The sequence below is a fragment of the Eptesicus fuscus genome, chromosome 21 (assembly GCF_027574615.1).
Source record: "Eptesicus fuscus isolate TK198812 chromosome 21, DD_ASM_mEF_20220401, whole genome shotgun sequence".
Classification (NCBI taxonomy): Eukaryota; Metazoa; Chordata; class Mammalia; order Chiroptera; family Vespertilionidae; genus Eptesicus; species Eptesicus fuscus.
In genome coordinates this window covers 48,812,192-48,832,308 of record NC_072493.1, presented here as the reverse complement: position 1 = coordinate 48,832,308, position 20,117 = coordinate 48,812,192, and the positions used below count along the sequence as shown (strand labels likewise).

The following is a 20,117-nucleotide window of genomic DNA, read 5'->3' as shown; positions in this document are numbered from 1 at the left end:
AAGCTACCAGTTCTGTGGGTGTGGGGGGGTCATTGTTCTGTGGGTGTGGGCGGGGTCATTGTTCTGTGGGTGTGGGGGGTCATTGTTCTGTGGGTGTGGGGGGCCTCATTGTTCTACGGGTGTGTGGGGGGGTCATTGTTCTGTGGGTGTGGGGGGGTCATTGTTATGTGGGTGTGGGGGGGTCATTGTTCTGTGGGTGTGTGGGGGTCATTGTTCTGTGGCTGTGGGTGTGGGGGGGGTCATTGTTCTGTGGGTGTGGGGGGGTCATTGTTCTGTGGGTGTGGGGGGGGGTCATTGTTCTGTGGGTGTGGGGGGGTCATTGTTCTGTGGGTGTGGGGGGGGTCATTGTTCTGTGGGTGTGGGCGATGCAGTCACCGCGTTCACCTTTGGGGCATCTCCCCGGAGGCCATGATGTTTAAAAATGTGGATGGAAGGACGAGGCTTCAGTGAAGAGAATAATGTCACCTCCTTCCACAGGGTCGTGTAAAGGGAAACTGGTTCTGTCCTCTGTCTGTCTGTCTGGTTCTGTCCTCTGTCTGTCTGTCTGTCTGTCCTCTGTCTGTCTGTCTGGTTCTGTCCTCTGTCTGTCTGTCTGTCTGTCTGGTTCTGTCTGTCTGTCTGTCTGTCTTCTCACTGCGGTCAGGGCTGGTGGGAGGGACGACTATGGAGGTCGGTGTCAGCCATTCGTGCAGAGCTTGGCCTCAGCGCCCGTGTCAGCGGAGTGAAAAGGCCCGGATGTCCCTCATCTCCTGCCAACAGTGTGACCCCCACGTCCCGGGAAAGGCTCTCAGAGACATCAGGGTTCCACAGACCACACATTGAGAAAGGTTTTTCTGGCTAAACCAGAGGGGGTCTCCCAACTGGCCCTGCCTCTCTCTCCTCTTCTCTTCCCAGAATCCCTCTCCCTGAGGCGGATCCTGCGCCCAAAACTGAGCTCCCAGCATGGCCCTGGGACCTTCCAGAAGGGAGCTCACCCTGGACATCCGACAGGGAGAGGCCTCAGCCCGGGAGGGGGGAGGGACAGGGGTGTCCCCTCTGGGACAGGGAGAGGCCTCAGCCCGGGAGGGGGGAGGGACAGGGGTGTCCCCTCTGGGACAGGGAGAGGCCTCAGCCCGGGAGGGGGGGGGGACAGGGGTGTCCACCTGGGACAGGGGCAGTTTGTGCCTGAAGACCCCGGTCCCACAGACCCCTCCTGTGGCGTCTACACCCCAGCGGAGGGAGCGCTCCCATCCAGACAGAACCCGGACGTGTCTGTAGGGGCAGCCAGCTTGGCCCTTTGATTTTATTCTTTTAATTAAAAAACGTCTGTATTGGCCTCGGCAGGCGCCGTGCCCTCTGTCCCGTGTTCGGCTGCGGGGCTGCGGGGCTCCAGCCCGGGTCCCGGTCCCTGTGGCCGGCGCCTGAGCTCGTGGTCCCGGCGCCCGGTTCTGAGGCCCTGGGCCCGGCGCCTTCTGACGGGGGCGGGTTAACGGGATCTCGGACCCGGGTGACCGGACGACCAGATGGCAGAGGAGGAGGTCTCCCTGATGCCCTTCTTCGGGGGGAGGACCGGAGGGGAAGGAGCGGGTGCCCACGGGCCTGCCTCTCACAAAAGGGGTCACGGTGGGGCTCTGTCCCCGGGCCCACGGCCCCCCTCCCCCCCCCGCTGCGCAGCCCGGGACAGAAGGGCCTCGGGCCGCCCCGCAGGGGGGTCTCCTCAGCCACTGTCTCCTCCCCATTTCCTCTCGGGACGCCCCCCCAGACCAGAGGGCAGAGGCCTCAGGACCAGGGGCCCCTCCCCGATCCCGGAGCGTCTGCTCTGGGCTGAATGGAGGTGGACGAGGGGGAGGTGGGCGCGGGGCGGGCACAGCGGGGTCCGCAGGAGCCGGGAGCCGGGCTGCAGGGGCCCAGCCGCCCGAAGGCCTCGCCGCCTTTGGGCTGGAACCCCGCCCCCCGCCCCGGGGAGGGCCCCTCCCCCAGGACCGGGCTTCTTCCGCCGGGAGGGGCGTGGGCCCCGGGCCGCCGGCGTCAGAGACACATTTTACCGGAACCCGAGCGGCACCGCCCCCCCTTCCCCTCCTCCGCGGGCGCAGGAGCCTCTGTCCCTCTGGAGGCCGCTCCCCGACGGGGCGCCCCGTGTGTTCACCCCGTTCACACCCGTCTGTGTGGTTGGCGGTGCCAGTTCGGGGGGCTCCGTGTCGAGAGCCCCGACTCTTCTCTGGCGGAAAGGAGGCTTCCCCCCCAGACCGCGGCTCGGTGACCCCGGGCCCGGCTCCTGCCCCGCCCCGCTCCCCGGGGCCGCCCGCTCGGTGGAGGCCCGGGCAGAGCCGGGAGCCCCTCTCTCCGTCGGTTGGGGTCACTCCTGCTTTGCCATCGCGTGTCGTTTCCGGTTCTGGTCCAAACCCATGAACCACTGACTCCTCCGCTCCGTTCTCAGCGCCATCGCCCCCGAGGCCGCTGCCCACCGCCTCCCACGGGGCCGGAGCGCTCGCCCAGCTCCGCGGAGCGAGGCCCCTCGGGACGGGCTGACGTGGAGCCCCTGCCCCCCGAGGGTCAGCCCCGTTTCTCTTCCCCGTTCGGGGCGAGGGGCTGGCTCTCGGCGTCCAACAGGAGCCGTGAAGGCCCCCGTGTGGCTCCGGGCCGGACGGGAGCGGGTCCGAGGGAGGCCCTTCCGCGCGGGGCGGCGGCGCTGGGACCGGAACCAGGAGGCGGAGCGCAGACCCGAGGCCTCGGAGGAGCCCCTGCCTTTCCGGGCCTCGACCCCCCATCTGTGGAATGGGGTCCACCCGCCGGCCTCACGGGGGCGCTGTGCAGACGGAGAGGAAGGTCAGACGTCTCTCAGGCTCAGGTGACAGGACCTGTGGGGTCCGTACGGGGTGCGAGTTGCACAGAAATAGGCATTCGGTTCGCGGTGCCGGATGCCGGACATGTGTGCTGAAGAGCATTTTACCAACTCAGACAATAAATAAATAAAATAAATGTGCTTATTGATTCAGAGAGAGAGGACGGGAGAGGGAGGGAGAGAGGAACGTGGATGGAGAGACCACTGAGTGGGTGCCTCCCCCACGCCCTGCCCAGGGGTCACCCCAGACCTGTCAGAGCCAGGACAGCTCTCCCCGCTGAGCCGCACCGGCCAGGCCGGGCCTTTTCTGCAAATGGGCCGAGTGCTCCGCCCTGAGGCCCAGGCCCCACGCAGAGCGGTCTGTCCAGCAGGACCTGCTGTGAGGAGGCCCCGCTCTGCCTCGGTGTCCCCCACGGGGCAGCCCCCAGCTGCTGTGGCCCCTGAGCCCTGACACGGGCTCCTGGGAGCAGGGACTCGCCCTTCGTGGACCTTCAATCCGGCCGCCGTGGGGCGTGGGGCTGCCCCCGGACACGGCGCCCGCTGAACGCTCTCAGGGTCCAGTCTCCGCCCCACAGGCCCCGGGGCTCACGGACGGAGGGAGGCCACAGTGTCTGCACGTGGGAGCCACGGGCTTCACGCGTCCCTGACCTCAGTGTGTGTGTGGGTCTCAGTGATCCTCCTCCCAGCGGCCCCGGAGCGTGTCACTAACACGCATGTAACCCCGAGCCGCACAGGCATGACCTCGATGTGAGGTCCCCCTGAGGGTGTGAGGGTCACCAGCGCCCCTCGCTGCAGCCTCCCTGTGCCCGTCCCCGGGGCCTGGTGTTGTGTCTGGTGACCTGGTGACAGGAGCGGCCCAGGAGGCTTCACCGCAGAGACAGTGGGTGCTGAACCCACAGACGGCAGCTCCCCGGGCCCGCTCGCGCTCAGAGAGCATGAGGAGAGGATGTGCCTGAGGTTCCCCCCGAACCCTGACCTCCCGCCCCCCTCACCTCCCCACGTCCTCACACCCTGTCTCCCTCGCCTTGGAAGGCCCTCCCCGATGACATACGTGTGGAGCGTGTACAGCTGTGGATGAGGATGTCTCACTCCCAGACCCAAAGCTGGAACCAGGAAGGAAACATGGAACTTGTCCTGTCACCCTCACCCGAGAGACACCCTCAGGCCAGGATCAGACTCAGAGACGCACCGAGATGCCCACAGAGACAGGGTCCCGGACCATGTTCCCCCCAAAGCCCGGGAGGCCCCCTGGGGGCAGGCGAGGGGGTGAGTCCTCATTGGGGGGGCACTGTCCCCGGGGCCTGGGGCATCCCGGTGGGAGGGGGAGGGGGCACATCCAGGGTGCGGGCTCCGGGTGGCGGCCTCGGGGGTCTGGGCCGCAGGCTCCTCTGATGGGCGGTGTCGGGGGGCAGCGCTGTGGGGGGGCAGTGCTGTGGGGGGGCAGCTCAGGGACTGTCCGGGGACCAGGCCGCCGGCAGCGGGGATGTGGGTGACGCTGAGGGTGACCATGTCCCCCAGGGAGGACCCCGCCGTGCGCTCCGGCCGCTCCCGACAGCGGAGGCCCCGGGTCAGCCCGGTCCTGGGCCTGCGGGTCCTTCCTCCTGAAGTCCGAGGTCTGAGCTCCCACCGCGGCCGCGGCCTTTGTCCCGGATGGGGCGGGGGGGCGGGGGGGAGGAGCATTTCCGGTGACGCGGGGGGCAGCCCGGCCCTCAGGTAGCGGAGCGGGACGGGGTGCTGGGCAGCAGGCCGCCCGGGCCCCGCACCCTGAGCGCAGCCCTCGGACCGCGGAGGCCAAGCCGGAGCCTCCGGAGGAGCCGGCACCGCAGACCCAGAGGCTCAGGGACGGCGGGGTCGGCGGGCGCTGCCCGGGGCTGGAGCGGCTCCTGCGCTGAGGACGCCGCCCCTCCACGTCCACGCCCGGCCTCGGGGGACGGGGGGCCGGGGCTCCTCAGAGCCGCTCCCAGGAGGAGGGGACGCAGCGGACATCGCCCAGCGCCTCGGGCGGGACCAGCCCGGCTGCACGAGGTCCGGGCGCAGCGAGCGGGGGGGAGCCCCATGGCCACGCAGGCCGACCCCGCGGGCCCGGCCCGGAGGGGCCCTAGTGGAGCCCGGCCTTCGGGGCTGCTTCTGGGAACCGGGTCTCCTCCGGAAACAGAGGCAGGCGGGGGGCGGGGTGACCAGCCTGGGGGGGGGGGGCAGCACAGCCCGCTCTGTGCCCCCCCACACCCCCTCCAGCAGCTGCTCCAGAGGCTGAGGGCCCGGGAAGCGGGAGGGGGCACGTGGGGGGTCCGGGGGGAGACACCGCCCAGCCCGGACTCCAGCTCCGCTCCGTCACAAAAGCTTCGTTTTACACTCGGACCCGCTGCGTCCACCGGCCCCCTGGTGTCTGTCTGCGGGGCTGTTTGGTTCATTAGGGGGAGACCAACGTCCTGTCCCCCCAAATCTGAGTCCTTAGGTTTGGGGACTCTTCCACCTGACGAGAAGGGACTCCTGTGGTGGTGCCGTCTGGTGTACGCGATCCTGTCTGCTGTGTCCTGTGTTTTTATGTTTTATTTTTTCACTAACTGTATGGGAAGTTGTCAGTAAAGCCTTTGTCAGGATGGATTTTTTTTTTTTAAAAAGCACCCACAGCCCAGCCCCCACGTGAAGCTCGTGGGGAACCAGGTGGAAGGAAGAAATGAGACCACAACTCCCACATGGAACAGCAACAGGCATAGTGTCGACAGGAACAAAGAAATGAACACCCAGGAGAGGAGGATGGAGAAAGGGACCCAGGCCTGAGCCCAGGCTGACCTGCCCCAGGAAGCTCGCTGTCCAGGGTCCTGGAGAGGCGCTGCATTAGGACAAGGGACAAGGCCTGGGGGATGGGAGTCCCTGTGACCACAGGTCCTGGTGGGACAGGGTTCCCCTGAGGGACAGGTCAGAGGAGCAGAGAGGGACCCGGCCGAGGAGTGACCACGTCAAAGCCCACGATGCACTGGGCACTGACCAGGCTCAGGCCCCGGCCACGCTCCGTCCTCATCACTTCTCCTGTCCACACCTGGGACAGCTCAGCACAGCAAACACATGAGCTCTGGAAAGTTCTTGGTGTTTATATGTATTTCCCCTCAAAATTTAGAGTCTTCTCCTTTAATTTGCCCACCAAGCCTTCATGGCAAAAATGAACAAAGTCACCTCCAGAACCACATTTTAATGCGGAAGGAACAGCTTGCAGCTCAGAGCATGAGGAAGTAAAGTCAGCGATAGTGAGGGCCCAGCCCGCCTCTGCTGGACCAGAAAGTGTGGGGAGCAGGGCGGGGCCAGCCCCCCATCAGAGGTTCCTGAGTCAGGGAGTGGGAGCGTGGACACACCTTCCATCACTCAGTCCCCACAGGGCAGCTCCTCACGCTGTGGAGGACAATCATCATGAGCAGATCCAGGGCAGTGGCTGGAACTGGTGACATTCTCAAACCCACTTCATGCTCACAGTGTCCCACAGACTCCCCACCACCCAGGCCTCCCTCTGCCCACCCCTCCCCATGGCAGGTCTCACCTTTAGAAGCCGAGAGAGACACATCAGAGCCCTGGGCGTGTCACTGCTTAGAGTGCACACTCAGAGCCCACCTCTGCCCACCTGAGCGCCTCCTCCCCCACATCACAGCTCCAGCCACAGCTCCCAGCAGAACCAGGCCCCCAGCGATGCCCAGGATGATGAAGATGAAGGTGTGAGAAGGTGGCTCTGGGAGGAGAAGAGAAGGGAGGGTGAGGGCCCTGACCCCAGGCCTCAGCCCCGACCCCACTGAGGTCCCCAGGGCCCCACTGCCCTGAGAAGAGGCTCTGTGCCCACGGCCCTCCTCACCCCATCTCAGGGTCAGGGGCTCGGGCAGCCCCTCGTGCTGCACATGGCACGTGTATCTCTGCTCCTCTCCAGGGGGCACCCCCACGGCCGCCCACTTCTGGAAGGTGCCGTCCCCCGCAGGCCTGGTCTCCACCAGCTCCATGTCCTGGGTCTGGTCCTCCCCGTCACGCTGCCAGGTCAGGCTGATGTCCGCAGGGTAGAAGCCCCGCGCCCAGCACCTCAGGGTGACCTCACGGGCAGAGACGGGGTGGTGGGTCACGTGTGCCTTTGGAGGGTCTGAGGGGAGGGGAGATAATGCAGGAATGTTGCATCTGTCATGGGACACTCCAGCAGCACCCATGTGACCATCCTGAGAGTGGACAGACACCCGGGTGGGGGAGGGAGCACACAGCACACACACCAGCCTGGACAGAGGCCCCTGGAAGGACCTCCTAGGCTTTAGAACATTCTAGACTCAGAGTACACAGCCCAGGGCAGGAGGTAGGTCTCTGAGGGGAGAAAAGGGATTTGTGGTCCTGACCTGGATGGAGGCCACGTGACTCAGAAAAGCTGGGGTCAGGCCTCAGACACAGGGGGTGTGGGGCAGCGCACAAGGCCTGAGAGAGAAGGTCCCCGTGGGTCCCAGAGCCCCTGCAGGGCCTAGGCGAACCCGATGGGTTATGTCAGGGGGTCTCCCTGCACCCCAGGAGAGCCTGCACCCCTACCTGTCCTGAGAGCAGAGGGAGTCCCTGTGGTACCTGACCTGGACATCCAGGGGACCCCCTCCCTTACCCCAAAGAGGGGTGTCTGACACTGACCCGCTGTCCTGTCTCCTTGTAGGAGCCCCAGCCCCGGGGAAATGGGAGGGGAGGACGGGGGTCCCAGGGCTTCTGGTACCTGCGCGCAGCAGGGTCTCCTTCCCTTTGTCCAGGTAAATGAGGAGCCACTTCCTGCAGGTGCCCTCCAGGTAGATCCTGAAACGCTCTGCCACACCCGCCGCCTCCCACTTGCGCTTTGTGATCTGAGCCGCCATGTCGGCCGCGGTCCAGGAGGTCAGGTCCTCGTTCAGGGCGATGTAGTCGGTGCCGTCGTAGGCGTGTTGACTGTACCCGCGGAGGAGGCGGCCATCGGGTCCCACTTCGCAGCCAGACATCCACTGGAAGGTGTGAGACCCTGACCCCGCCCCGAGGTCAGCCCCGCCCCGAGGTCACCCCGCCCCGAGGTCAGCCCCGCCCCACCCGTCCCCTGCCCCGCGGGGCCTGAATCTAAACTGAAAGTGAAGTAGGGTCAAAGTTCCCACGGGCTCCTCCCGGGTGTGTGTGTGTGGGGGGGTGACGCTGGGACCCGGACCCTTGGGGCGGCCCCGGCCCGTCCGTGGGGAGGGGGGTCGTGATGGCCCGGCGGCGGCTCACCGTCCTCGCTCTGGTTGTAGTAGCCGAGGGCGATCTGCAGGTTCTCTCGGTAAGTCTGTGAGACTCTCTTGGCCCTCAGCGTGTTCCGCTCCCAGTACCCCGGGTCCTCCTGCTCCACCCACGGCTGCTGCATCCACGGCGCCCGCGGCTCCATCCTCCCACTCGCCGCGTCGCTGTCGAACCGCACGAACTGCGTGTCGTCCACGTAGCCCACGGCGAGGAAGCGGGGCTCCCCGCGGCCGGGCCGGGACCAGATGGTGAGGAAATACCTCAGGGAGTGGGGGCCTGGGGGGCGGACGGGGGGCAGGGCCGGGGCTGGACACGCGCCTTCCCGGGCCCGCGCCCCCATCGGGTCCCCTCGCTCCTCCCCGCACAGCCGCCCCTCCGACCCCGCACTCACCGGCCCGGCTGGGGGTCAGGACCAGCGCCCCCGAGAGCAGCAGGAGGAGGGTGGGGGGCCGCATCACCCGCATCCTCCGCGTCGGGGGACCGTCTGATCCCAGGGGCTCCTGGAGATGTCCTAACCTGGAAGCAGACAGCCAATGGGAGTGAGCAGTGCGGCTGCGTCATGCGTATCCGGGAAGGAGGACTCAGCAGGGATGTGAGATGGAGAGGGAACCCCGGGAGAAGGGGAGCCCCAACCCTGAGCGGCTCTGCTCCAGGCTCCTCCCTGGGCTGAGACCTGAGCGCCCGGCCTGGGCCTGGGACCGGGCTGCCCTCCTCCTGCAGGGGGAGCTCTCCGCCCACTCCCCCTCAAGGAGCATCAGGCTGGGGCTCTGAGCTCCACTTCCCCCAGAACAGGGAGGGAGGCGGCCATAAAGCTGTGGCAGCTTCTGTGAGTGAACAGCAAGGGCCCCTCAGGCACAGCCCACAGGGCCACGGGCGGGCTCAGGGAGTGACGTCAATCAGAGGCCCCGTCTTCACGCCCCTAGAGACCCCTGACGCCATTACCGAGGACAAGCAGGGAGACTCCAGGTTTTTAAAATCCCGGAGTCACCAAAGCCCTTTCCCTTCAGGAGCAGTGGGTGCAGCTCATGAAACTGCTGTGCAGGCCGCACGGGAGGGGCCAGTGAGCCCCGTCCCCTCAGCTCCTGCGCCTCCAGATCCGCTCCTCTTCTCACCGCCCCACTCGCTGGCTCAGGACACCGGGACCCCACGCATTGAGTTCTCAGGACCCCGTTCCCTCATCGGTGACACGGGATGGTGGCAGGACCAGGGGGAGGTCCCAGGGCAGGGGTGGGAGCTCCGGCCTCTGGACCCCACCGCTCCCACCTGGTGTCCAGGTCCCTCAGGAGTGAGCTCAGTGCCCCTGGGGACGGTGCTTCCCACCCTGCGCCTCTGCCTCCTCCTGGGAGAGGGGAACGGGGACCTGAGTGCAGAACAGAGGTGAAGGGGGTGCGCCCACCATGTGCTCTCCATGCTCACTGTGCTCACACGGCTGGGACATGGGAGCTCTCACACAGAGTTCATAGGAGGAGCAGAAGCCACGGTGACGGGAGAAGGGACTGGGTTCCTTGTTGGATTGTCTGTGGCGACCTGGGATGAGAGGATAGAACATTAAAGTGTCAGATGGGAAGGACAGAGCCGGCATGTTGGGCCCGTCAAACTATTGGACAAATAGAGATGGTCTCTCCAGCAATTTCTCTCCCTTTGCTGCCTCACGTGCACAGAGCAACTCTCACTCCCACCACAGAGAGCGCGCAGAGAGGAAAGAGCCCCACCGCCCAGGGAGACGGAGACACTGCAGCCCAAGGCAGGGTTTCAGGAGGAAACACACAAGGTCCTGACATCACCGGCCAGTGTGGCTCAGTGGTTGGGCATCCCCCCATGCACCCAGGGATGGCCAGTTCCGTTCCCAGTCGGGCACAGGCCTGGGGAGCAGCTCAGTCCCCAGTGGGGTGCGTTCTGGAGGCAGCAGATGTTCCTCATCAACGTTTCTATCTCTCTCTCCCTCTGCTTCCCGCTCTCCTTACAAATCACTGAAACATACAGTGTTAGGTGGTCTGTATATCATGTTATTACACCACAGACTAGGATTCTGGGTGAATATGTGTCTGTGAGTCTGTGTGTGTGTGTGTGTGTGTGTGTGTGTGTGTGAAGGGACCTTATTTATGTCAGAGTTTTAAAGTTATCACCCAAATTCTACACACCAATGTCATCAGTTTTACAATGGTTTTCACACCCAAGCCTCCAGCTCGGTCAGGTCTGAGAAGAGAAGCAGACCCTCTGCACACGGTGAGCAGCTCAGTGGCCCTGGCCGTCCTACCCTTGGCTCAGATCCCAAAGGGAGCCCCGTGTTGGGTCCCTCATTGTCGGGGACTCTAGGACACAGAGAGGTGCGGGAAGCCCAGCATTGGCGGAATCCACCCTGGGACACTCCCCAACACATGCCCCCCGCCCCCGCCCAGCAGAGCGAGCAGAAGCAGCTCAGATGCAGGTGGGGCAGCGCCTGTCCTGCCCCATGGGACGACCACCCCAGTTCCATGTCCCCTCCTGGGACCACCCTCCTGTCCTGGTTTCTGCCCTGAGGGTGGACGTGAGGAAGACCTCACGGGGCTGGTCTTTGCTCCTGAGCTCTGGGCAGGGATGTGTCATCGAGGACGAGCCGGGGTCCCTGAGTCTACAGTTACAGGGACAGGGATCCTGGACCTTATCCTCCCACAGAGAAGCATTATCATGTCACCTGAGGCACAGGTGACACTGTCTGCAGGGAGAGTCTGGATTGTCTCCAAAGAGGAGCGACTTTATCCCCACTCACATCTCTACCCACCCCTGTGGCGATAATTGGTAATTTGGCCATTAATGTGTCAGATAGAGAAGGGAACCCGGGGGAAGGGGAGTTCCCAGCACTCCTGAGGTGGGCCTGAGGTGAGTCACTAAGTAAGCTGGCGACGCCTCCCTGTCCTGACCAGCAGAGGGCGTTCTGACATGGATCCCATTTTGTGGGAAGCCAACCCCATGGATTCCTGCGCCCCCACCGGGTTTGTAGGAAGCCAACCCCAAGCCTGTGATACCCTCTCCCAGGTCTGGTCCATCGACCTTCCTTCCTGAAGGCTGTCCTCATGGCCTCACCAGCAGCTGAAGGACGGGCAGGAACCGCCTGTGCTCCCTGTGGACCGTCTGAGTTCCGAGTCACAGCTGTTCTCTGGGGTGAACGGAAACCCACGGCTGCGCCACACTCCTCCCCTCCATTCATTGTACAGTCACACCCCATTCCCCCCTCCATTCATTGTACAATCACACCCCATTCCCACGGGGACCCCGTCCTCAGGGCTCCCCTGCTCCCACCGTCAGGCTGACACCAGGATGGGCGCAGGCTGAGCCTCTCCCCTGGGTCAGGAAGCTGGTCCCTCCCTGATGGAAATGCCATCGTCCTTCCTATGGGGCCCAGGGATGTTCAGCCTGGAGCCTGTCCCCTGTGAGCTGTGCTGACGCTGCTCAGAGTCCTGGGATCCCTAATGTCCACGCGGCCCCACAGGAGACCATGATGTGCTTCCTTAGCCACCACACAGTCCTGCGCTTTGGTGACTCACTGTATAACCACTAGCTCTCCTACCCCTCCCCCTCCTCCTCCTCCATATTCTCTTCCCCTTTCTTCTTCTTCCCCTTTCTTCTTCTTCTTCTTCTTCTTCTTCTTCTTCTTCTTCTTCTTCTTCTTAAATATATTTTATTGATTTTTTACAGAGAGGAAAGGAGAGGGATAGAGAGTTAGAAGCATCGATCAGCTGCCTCCTGCACACTCCCCATTGGGGATGTGCCCGCAACCAAGGTACATGCCCTTGACCGGAATCGAACCTGGGACCCTTCAGTCCACAGGCCGACGCTCTATCCACTGAGCCACAACGGTTAGGGCTTCTTCTTCTTCTTCTTCTTCTTCTTCTTCTTCTTCTTCTTCTTCTTCTTCTTCTTCCTCCTCCTCCACCTCCTCCTCCTCCTCCTCCTCCTCCTCTTCCCCTTCTTCTTCTACTTCTACTTCTGCTTCTTTTTTTGAGGTTTTACCCTGGAAAGAATTATTCTTGACATGCAGACAGGATTTAGGGAAAGTAATAATTAGGACAGACAGAGAGATTCCCTCAGAATCTAAAAGTGAGAAAGAACAACAACAAAAAAAAGGAAATTGTGTGAAAAAACAAAGATAAATTTTTAGTAATAGATGAAAAGATGAAGGATCACATGCGCAGAGAGACATGGACAAATCCCATGTGTATAGTGGATTTACACAGGGTGACGGTGGGATCAACAACACTCACAGAACATTCCAGTCCTCAGCGGTCCCTCTTGAGTGTTATTTGGTCACACACTGGCTCCATCTCGACTCACTCCTCCCTAGATTTCTACTCCACAGATGACTTCCATCAACTTTTGAGGGAACAGAATGTTAAGGGTCCTCCTCTCGGCACCTGCTCTCTCTCCACATCATGTCCCTCCCTCATCCCAGTGGCTCTTTTGGTTGAAGTGTATTCATTCTCAGGGCTGCAGGGTTCTGTCCTATGAACACACCACCCTCCTCCTCTACTGCTCATGCGCATTTGTCTTATATACAGATTTTGCAAATTGTGCAGCTATGAGTAAGTTCTTCGTATGTTCTGGCACACATATGTATGTGTCTTTGGGGATATGACAAGGAGTTCAATTGCTGGGGCATTGGATGTACAGAGTACTGCTAAATGCTTTATGTATTGACTGCTGCCAAAGCATTTTCACAGAATTTGAAACAACTTACCCACCCACCAGGTATATATGACAGATACAATGAGGCCAAACTCGTGCTAACAATTGACTTTTTCTGACTCTTTCATTTTTACTCTCCTGGGAGGTGGGCACCAATATCACGTTATGGCTGAACGTGAGTTTCCCTTCTGACTAAACTGTTGGGCAATTTTCATAAAAACATCCTCAACAGGAGGATGGACTGGACTCTTGTTCATGAGGGGGTGGACTCTAGTAAGGTGCCAGCGTCCTTAACTAGTGGACACGTTTGCTATTAATGGATCTGTGGGCAGAGACCTGTGGGATGAGAGGAAGTGCCTGGTCTTTGCCCCTGGCTCCTGGCACTGAGCCCCTAAACCCTGGGCACCTCCTGAGTGACAGGTGTCTTTGGGAGGCTGATGAGGTGGCTCTTGGCTGAGGGCCCTGGAGGCTTCAGGGTGGGGGATGGTCCCCAGGAAGACCAAGCTGGTCAGAGGGCTGGAACGTTCAGGCCCTAGAAGGAGGCGGAGCAGGAGGAGCCTGAACACCCATCTCTCCTCACCACAGAGTCCTGGGTGCAGGGACCCTGGGCCTGCGGGGCACTGACGGCAAAAATGAGCCCCGATACTGTCAGACGGGGACGCCCAGAGAATGAGACCACAACTCCCACATGGAAACAGCAACAGGCATAGTGTCCACAAGAGCAAAGAACAACAAACACCCAGGAGAGGAGGATGGAGAAAGGGACACAGGCCTGAGCCCAGGCTGACCTGCCCCAGGAAGCTCGCTGTCCAGGGTCCTGGAGATGCACTGCAATTGGACACAGGACAAGGCCTGGGGGATGGGAGTCCCTGTGACCACAGGTCCTGGTGGGACAGGGTTCCCCTGAGGGACAAGGTCAGAAGAGCAGAAAGGTGACCCAGCCGAGGAGTGACCACGTCAAAGCCCACGATGCACTGAGCACCTCCTGGGCAAAGGCCACGACCACACTCTGTCCTCATCACTTCTCCTGTCCACACCTGGGACAGCTCAGCACAGCAAACACATGAGCTCTGGAAAGTTCTTGGTGTTTATATGTATTTCCCCTCAAAATTTAGAGTCTTCTCCTTTAATTTTCCCACCAAGCCTTCATGGCAAAAATGAACAAAGTCACCTCCAGAACCACATTTTAATGCGGAAGGAACAGGTTGCAGCTCAGAGCATGAGGAAGTAAAGTCAGCGATAGTGAGGGCCCAGCCCGCCTCTGCTGGACCAGAAAGTGTGGGGAGCAGGGCGGGGCCAGCCCCCCATCAGAGGTTCCTGAGTCAGGAAGTGGGAGCGTGGACACACCTTCCATCACTCAGTCCCCACAAGGCAGCTCCTCACGCTGTGGAGGACAATCATCATGAGCAGATCCAGGGCAGTGGCTGGAACTGGTGACATTCTCAAACCCACTTCATGCTCACAGGGTCCCACAGACTCCTCACCACCCAGTTATCCTCTCTGCCCACCCCTCCCCACGGCAGGTCTCCCCTTTAGAAGCCGAGAGAGACACATCAGAGCCCTGGGCGCTGTCACTGCCTAGAGTGCACACTCAGAACCCACCCCTGCCCACCTGATCGCCTCCCCCCATCCCCCACATCACAGCTCCAGCCACAGCTCCCAGCAGAACCAGGCCCCCAGCGATGCCCAGGAGGATGAAGATGAAGGTGTGAGGAGGCAGCTCTGGAGCGAGAAGGGAAGGGAGGGTGAGGGCCCTGACCCCAGGCCTCAGCCCCGACCCCACTGAGTCCCCCAGGGCCCCGCTGCCCTGAGAAGAGGCTCTGTGCCCAAGGCCCTCCTCACCCCATCTCAGGGTCAGGGGCTCGGGCTTCCTGGGAGCAGGTTAGAGACACGCTGACCCAGACCTGTTCCTCGAGTCCCCCCCTGACGCCACCCCAGGCAGAGACAAGGACAGGCCACTCCCAGCCTCACGCCCATCACTGACCGCACGGCCCCCCTTTCCTTTCTGAGGAAAACACACAAACCCTTCACTGTGGGAGGGAGGCCCGTCCCCGTGGGAGCTGTCGCTGACCTCAGCGTCTCCCCATCTGGCTGAGCCCCAGCACCCTTGTGGGCCCCTCACACCCCCAGCCCCGCCCAGGCCCCGCCTCAGGGAACTGGGCCCAGACCAGGGTCTCCCTCAGCCAGGCCCGCAGGGGAGGCGCCCGCGGCCCCAGGGCGTCCTGAGCGGGTTCCTGCTGCTCCCGAAACCCATGGGCTTGGCACCAGCTTCGCTGGGGACCCAGACGCCCCCCTCAGCCCGGACCCGGACCCGGAGTCTCAGCGAGTGACCAGGGCCTCCTGAGCCCCGGAAAGCGGGGCCTCGGGTCCAAGCACCTCGGGATGCGGGGACAGGACTGCAGAGGGGGCGCGGGTGCGGGTGGGATGGGGCGCTCAGCACGGGGTCCTGGTCGGTCCCTCCGCCTTGTCTCCTGCAGCCTCGCTCTCTGGGGCCCGCGTCCGTGTTTAAGGCCCGAGATGGCCTTTCTGTGCGTTGCCGCCCAAGTCTGTTTCTCCCGCGACACCCTCCATCCTCCAGCTCATGTCCACCTGCCAGTCCCCCGGCCCCTTGTTCCCAGCAGACAGCTCCCCCAACATCTGCTACAACCAACCTCTGTGATGCCCCCCCCCCCCCCCAGATGCTGGTCCCTGAGCTCCCATCTCCCCTGAGGGCAGCTCTCTCCTCCTCCTTCCATCCAATGTCATTTCTGGTGACGGTGCCCGCTCTCTCCCAGACCCCGGATGGACCCATGAGGAGTGCTGTAAGTCCTCCTCAGAAGGTTCCAGAATCTCACCAGCCCACTATTCCCACACTCACCCCGCGGAGGGATCTTCCGCCTGCACCCCGCAGACCCTCCCTCTCCCCCGCTGCCTCCCTGGCCCCCAGGTCTCTCTTCAGCTCAGCAGCCACAGAGACCAGTTCCAGGGGGCGTCACCCCACGTCCCTCCCCTGCTCCAATCTGTCCTGGGACCCCGCCTCCCTCCGCACAGCCCCGCCCTTCCCCCCTCCGCCCACGTGGTCCCCAGGCTGTGTCTCAGCTCCTCTCTCTGCTCTGCCCACAGCCTCCTCCTAGCTCTTCCCAGAGACCAGACCCTCCTGCCCCAGGGCATGCGCACTGCAGGTTCCCTCTGGGCAGACCTGCCTCCAGAGGGCCTCCTGGGTCATGACCTTCCAACCTCTCCTCAAGGTCACCTCCCAGCGAGCCCCACACCGACCACCCATCAAACAGCCCCTGCCCTGTCCCACAGCCCACACCTGGTCCCCTTCCCGTGGTGTCCCAGAGCCCTCCCCTCTCTCCCCCTCCCCCTCCCTGTTCCCTGCCTCTTACACACCCTGTGCCCCTCACACCTGCCCACATGACCGCGGGTCTCCCATTCCCCCTCAGTGAGGCCCCAGAGGCAACCCCACGCTCCCACCTGTCACTCAACCAGCCGCGGCTCCTGCAGGGGGAGCCCCTCCCTGTGCTGGACACAGTGACCTCATGGCTGTGGTCCCGGCTCAGCTGTCCTGGGGCGGCTGCAGCTCAGGGTGCCCCCGGGGACGTCACTGCACCTGCACTGCCCACAGCGCTGCTCCCCCAAACCTGCAGCTGCCCCCCCCTCCCCACATCCCGGGGCCCCTGGAGGCTGGAGAGAGGGCAGTGGGCAGAGCCCAGTCCCAGCAGGACCTGGTCTCAGAGGAGGAATGGGGACCCTCCTCTGTGCTAATTCCAGAACCGGTTCCCTCCAAAGTTCAGGGAAGAACATGAGGCCCGGGAGGGAGGCAGGGGCAGCAGGAGCCTGAAACCCACCTCTCCTCCCGGGGCCTGTGCGGGACCTGGGCCTGCGGGACAGTGACGGGCACATGTGCCCTGTGTCCGACGGGGCACCCGGAGAACGAGACCAACATTCACACACACACACACACACACACACACACACACACGCTAACTGGAATAATATGCACAAGAGCAAAGAAATAACAAACACTTGAAAGTGGGCGCTGAAGGTGGGACCCAGGCCAGACCCAGGCTGACTGAGGGCCCCCCAAAGCCTGCACTGTCCAGAGTCCTGACAATGCGCTGCCGTAGGGCATGGGACGGCCTGGGGGTGTGAGGCCCTGTGACCACAGGTCCTGGTGGGACAGGGCTCCCCTGAGGGACAAGGTCAGAGGAGGAACAACATGACTCAGCCGAGGAGGGACCACGTCAAACCCATGATGCAACGGGCTCCGAGTGGGCACAGGGCCCACCACACCAGCTGCTCAGAGCCTCTCCTGTCCCGGCTGCCACAGGCTCCGCAGGCAGATTCTGGAAGCTTCTCAGGTTTCCTCTCACCCAGACCCAGCTGATTCTCTTTGTCTTTTCTTCATCCTTCGCCGGCCCATCCTCAGGCTCCGAACCCTTGGCTGTGCTGACGCAGCACAGGTTTCTTGTCCATTTTTACTGGGGAATGAAGAGTCAACCACTTTCTCTAGAAGCTCCCACACTGTCCACAGGAGCAGTAAAAGCACTCTGCGAAGTAATAAAAGGTCACAATGCATCGGGAACAAGTCCCCTTCTATCGGGGGCCGTGGGAGCCACTGATTGGAGACCCTGGTCCCTTCACTCCTGTCCAGTGGAGCTGCCAACAGCTTCCCCTCAGCGTCCCCTGAGAAGAGACTCAGTCCCATTCCCACCTTTGTGTCTCCACATCGACTGCCTCATCCCGTCTCCTCTCGCCTCCACTGGAGCTGGTTCCCATCTTCCCCGGCTCTGCTCACGCAGGTACAGGTGTCCCATGGGGCAGAGCGACTTCCCCTAAATTCCAGGATCTGTGCGATCCGTGTGCCTCATTAAACCCCTCCTTTTATTACTTCTTTCAAGAGGGGAAGTGGCACAGCTGGATCTGGACCAAGGTTCCCGGCTGTGACAGCACATGTGTGGCCCCCATTGGGGAAGATTGGGGGACACGGTGGGAGTGCCCAACCGGTGAACGGGAGCCATCATGGAAGTTGGGCGGTTTGAGGTGCGTAAGGGCTGAACATCTCTTTCCGGAGCACAAGTCCGTTCTCACCAACAGGGGTCAGGGCTCTCTTTTCTCCACAGGTTTGCTGACAGGCGTCTCTCCGTTCTGTCCATCTGTCCTTCTGACCTTTCACTCTCCCCCTCGTCCCATTTGTGACCTCCTGTCCTCCCGTGGGTGACGCTCAGCCTCTGACTCCCCGACATCCCACCCTGCCCTGTCTCTAGGTGCAGGGAGTACGGCCACAGCATTTCCCACCAGGTTTGAGACAATCACTCTCCCACCAGGAATGTATGAGAGAGAGGAGCCCACATTCCTGGGAACAGTTGGTTTTGTCTGACTGTCATTTCACCCTGCGGGGAGGTGGCACCAACATCACATTGTGGCTGAACTTGAACATCCTCTCTAAAACTGGTGGGCAATTTCCATAAATGTGTGGACCATGTACCATCCTCACCAGGAGGATGGACTGGACTCTTGTTCATGAGGGGGTGGACTCTAGTAAGGTGCCAGCGTCCTTAACTACTGGGGGACTTTGGCTATTAATGGATCTGTGGGCAGAGACCTGTGGGATGAGAGAATGTGTCTGGTCTTTGCCCCTGGCTCCTGGCACTGAGCCCCTAAACCCTGGGCACCTCCTGAGTGACAGGTGTCTTTGGGAGGCTGATGAGGTGGCTCTCGGGTGAGGGCCCTGGAGGCTTCAGGGTGGGGGCTGGTCCCCAGGAAGACCAAGCTGGTCAGAGGGCTGGAACGTTCAGGCCCTAGAAGGAGGCGGAGCAGGAGGAGCCTGAACACCCATCTCTCCTCACCACAGAGTCCTGGGTGCAGGGACCCTGGGCCTGCGGGGCACTGACGGCAAAAATGAGCCCCGATACTGTCAGACGGGGACGCCCAGAGAATGAGACCACAACTCACACATGGAAACAGCAACAGGCATAGTGTCCACAAGAGCAAAGAAGCAACGGACGATGGGTGCTGGGCCGCATCCGGGCCTGAGCCCAGGCTGACCTGCCCCAGGAAGCTCGCTGTCCAGGGTCCGGGAGAGGCTCTGCATTAGGACACATGACAAGGCCTGGGGGATGGGAGTCCCTGTGACCACAGGTCCTGGTGGGACAGGGTTCCCCTGAGGGACAAGGTCAGAGGAGCAGAGAGGGACCCGGCCCAGGAGTGACCACGTCAAACCCACGATGCACTGGGCACTGACCAGGCACAGGCCCCGACCACGCTCCGTCCTCACAGCCCCTCCCGTCCCGCCTGCAAAGAGCACAGAATACACAGGAATCTGCAAAACTCTTGGAGTTCCGTTTATTTCCTCTCAGAAGACATTTAATTAGAGGGTCTCCTTTAATGACCGTCACCAGGCACGGGAAGAATTGAAGGACCAGGTCAATGCACAGCCTCATTGCAATACGGAGCAGGAAGTTGTCACTCAGAGCCCCCAGGGAGGAAAGGCAGGGAGGGGAGGGGAGGGCCCAGCCGCCTCTGCTGACAGGAAAGTGTGGGGAGCAGGGCCAGGTGTGCACCCCAATCAGAGGTTCCTGAGTCAGGAAGTGGGAGCGTGGACACACCTTTCATCACTCAGTCCCACAGGGCAGCTCCTCATGCTGTGGAGGACAATCATCATGAGCAGATCCAGGGCAGTGGCTGGAACTGGTGACATTCTCAAACCCACTTCATGCTCACAGTGTCCCACAGACTCCCCACCACCCAGGCCTCCCTCTGCCCACCTCTCCCCATGGCAGGTCTCACCTTTAATAGCCACGAGACACACATCAGAGCCCTGGGCACTGTCACTGCCTGGGGGGGACACACCAGGATGGGGTCAGAGCCCAGGGCAGAAAACTAAGGAGGAAGTATAGGGGGAGGGGTGTTCCCCATAGATCCCGTCTGCACTGTCATAGGGCCTCAGGGGTCACCCCTCCATACTCACTGGCAGCCTGAGGGTAGCTCCCTCCTTTTCTACCTGCGGGAAGAAAACATCCCGTGAGAGACCAGGGAGGAGGCAGGGCCCAGATGCCTAAAAGAATCCCTAGTCCTGGGCCCCAGAGAAGTTTCCAGAACCGTGTGTATAGATGCAGGGCAGGACCAGGAAACCTGAGGGAAGTGCATGTGTGGAGACTGGACCCACTGCCCTCCTGGAGGTCTGTGCTCAGCAGGGACCTGCCCTCTGACCTAGGGCTGCTGGGAACGGGGTCTCACCACCAGCAAAATCAGGGGATAAGTGGGTCCCTTATTTCCCATGGGCCTCACTACAGAGTAAGTGTGAGCACAGAGCCCCACACTGGCCATTACACGTGTGGAGATGGCGATTCCCATGAATGAGGCGGGATACACGTCTACCTGGGGTTGAACCCCCAGTGGGACAGACACTCAG

The 20,117-nt window shown here is 62.1% G+C and overlaps 2 protein-coding genes across 7 annotated transcripts in view; both read right to left on the bottom strand.

The window, feature by feature from the left end:
* Nucleotides 1-6,014: 6,014 nt before the first annotated feature.
* LOC103304787 (saoe class I histocompatibility antigen, A alpha chain-like) lies at nt 6,015-8,532 on the bottom strand. Its single transcript, XM_054711076.1, has 6 exons — nt 8,451-8,532; nt 8,051-8,335; nt 7,536-7,811; nt 6,660-6,935; nt 6,354-6,539; nt 6,015-6,208 (listed from the first exon to the last, which is right to left on the bottom strand). The coding sequence occupies exons 1-5, from the start codon at nt 8,521-8,523 to the stop codon at nt 6,394-6,396; spliced, it is 1,056 nt and encodes a 351-aa protein (XP_054567051.1). The 5' UTR covers nt 8,524-8,532; the 3' UTR covers nt 6,015-6,208; nt 6,354-6,393.
* A 5,397-nt stretch (nt 8,533-13,929) lies between these two features.
* Nucleotides 13,930-20,117, bottom strand: part of LOC103304812 (patr class I histocompatibility antigen, B-2 alpha chain-like) — a 58,240-nt gene continuing 52,052 nt past the window's right edge. For 3 of the 6 annotated variants that reach the window (XM_054711070.1, XM_054711065.1, XM_054711068.1), the window contains exons 6-8: nt 19,674-19,706; nt 19,493-19,540; nt 19,042-19,347 (exon numbers count right to left, since the gene is read on the bottom strand). In XM_054711070.1, the coding sequence (XP_054567045.1) occupies nt 19,343-19,347; nt 19,493-19,540; nt 19,674-19,706 (86 nt within the window). In that variant the 3' untranslated portion in view covers nt 19,042-19,342. Of the gene's footprint in view, nt 14,108-14,253; nt 14,300-19,041; nt 19,348-19,492; nt 19,541-19,673; nt 19,707-20,117 lie in introns of those variants that run through there. The other 3 variants (XM_054711067.1, XM_054711069.1, XM_054711066.1) reach the window with 2 other exon arrangements.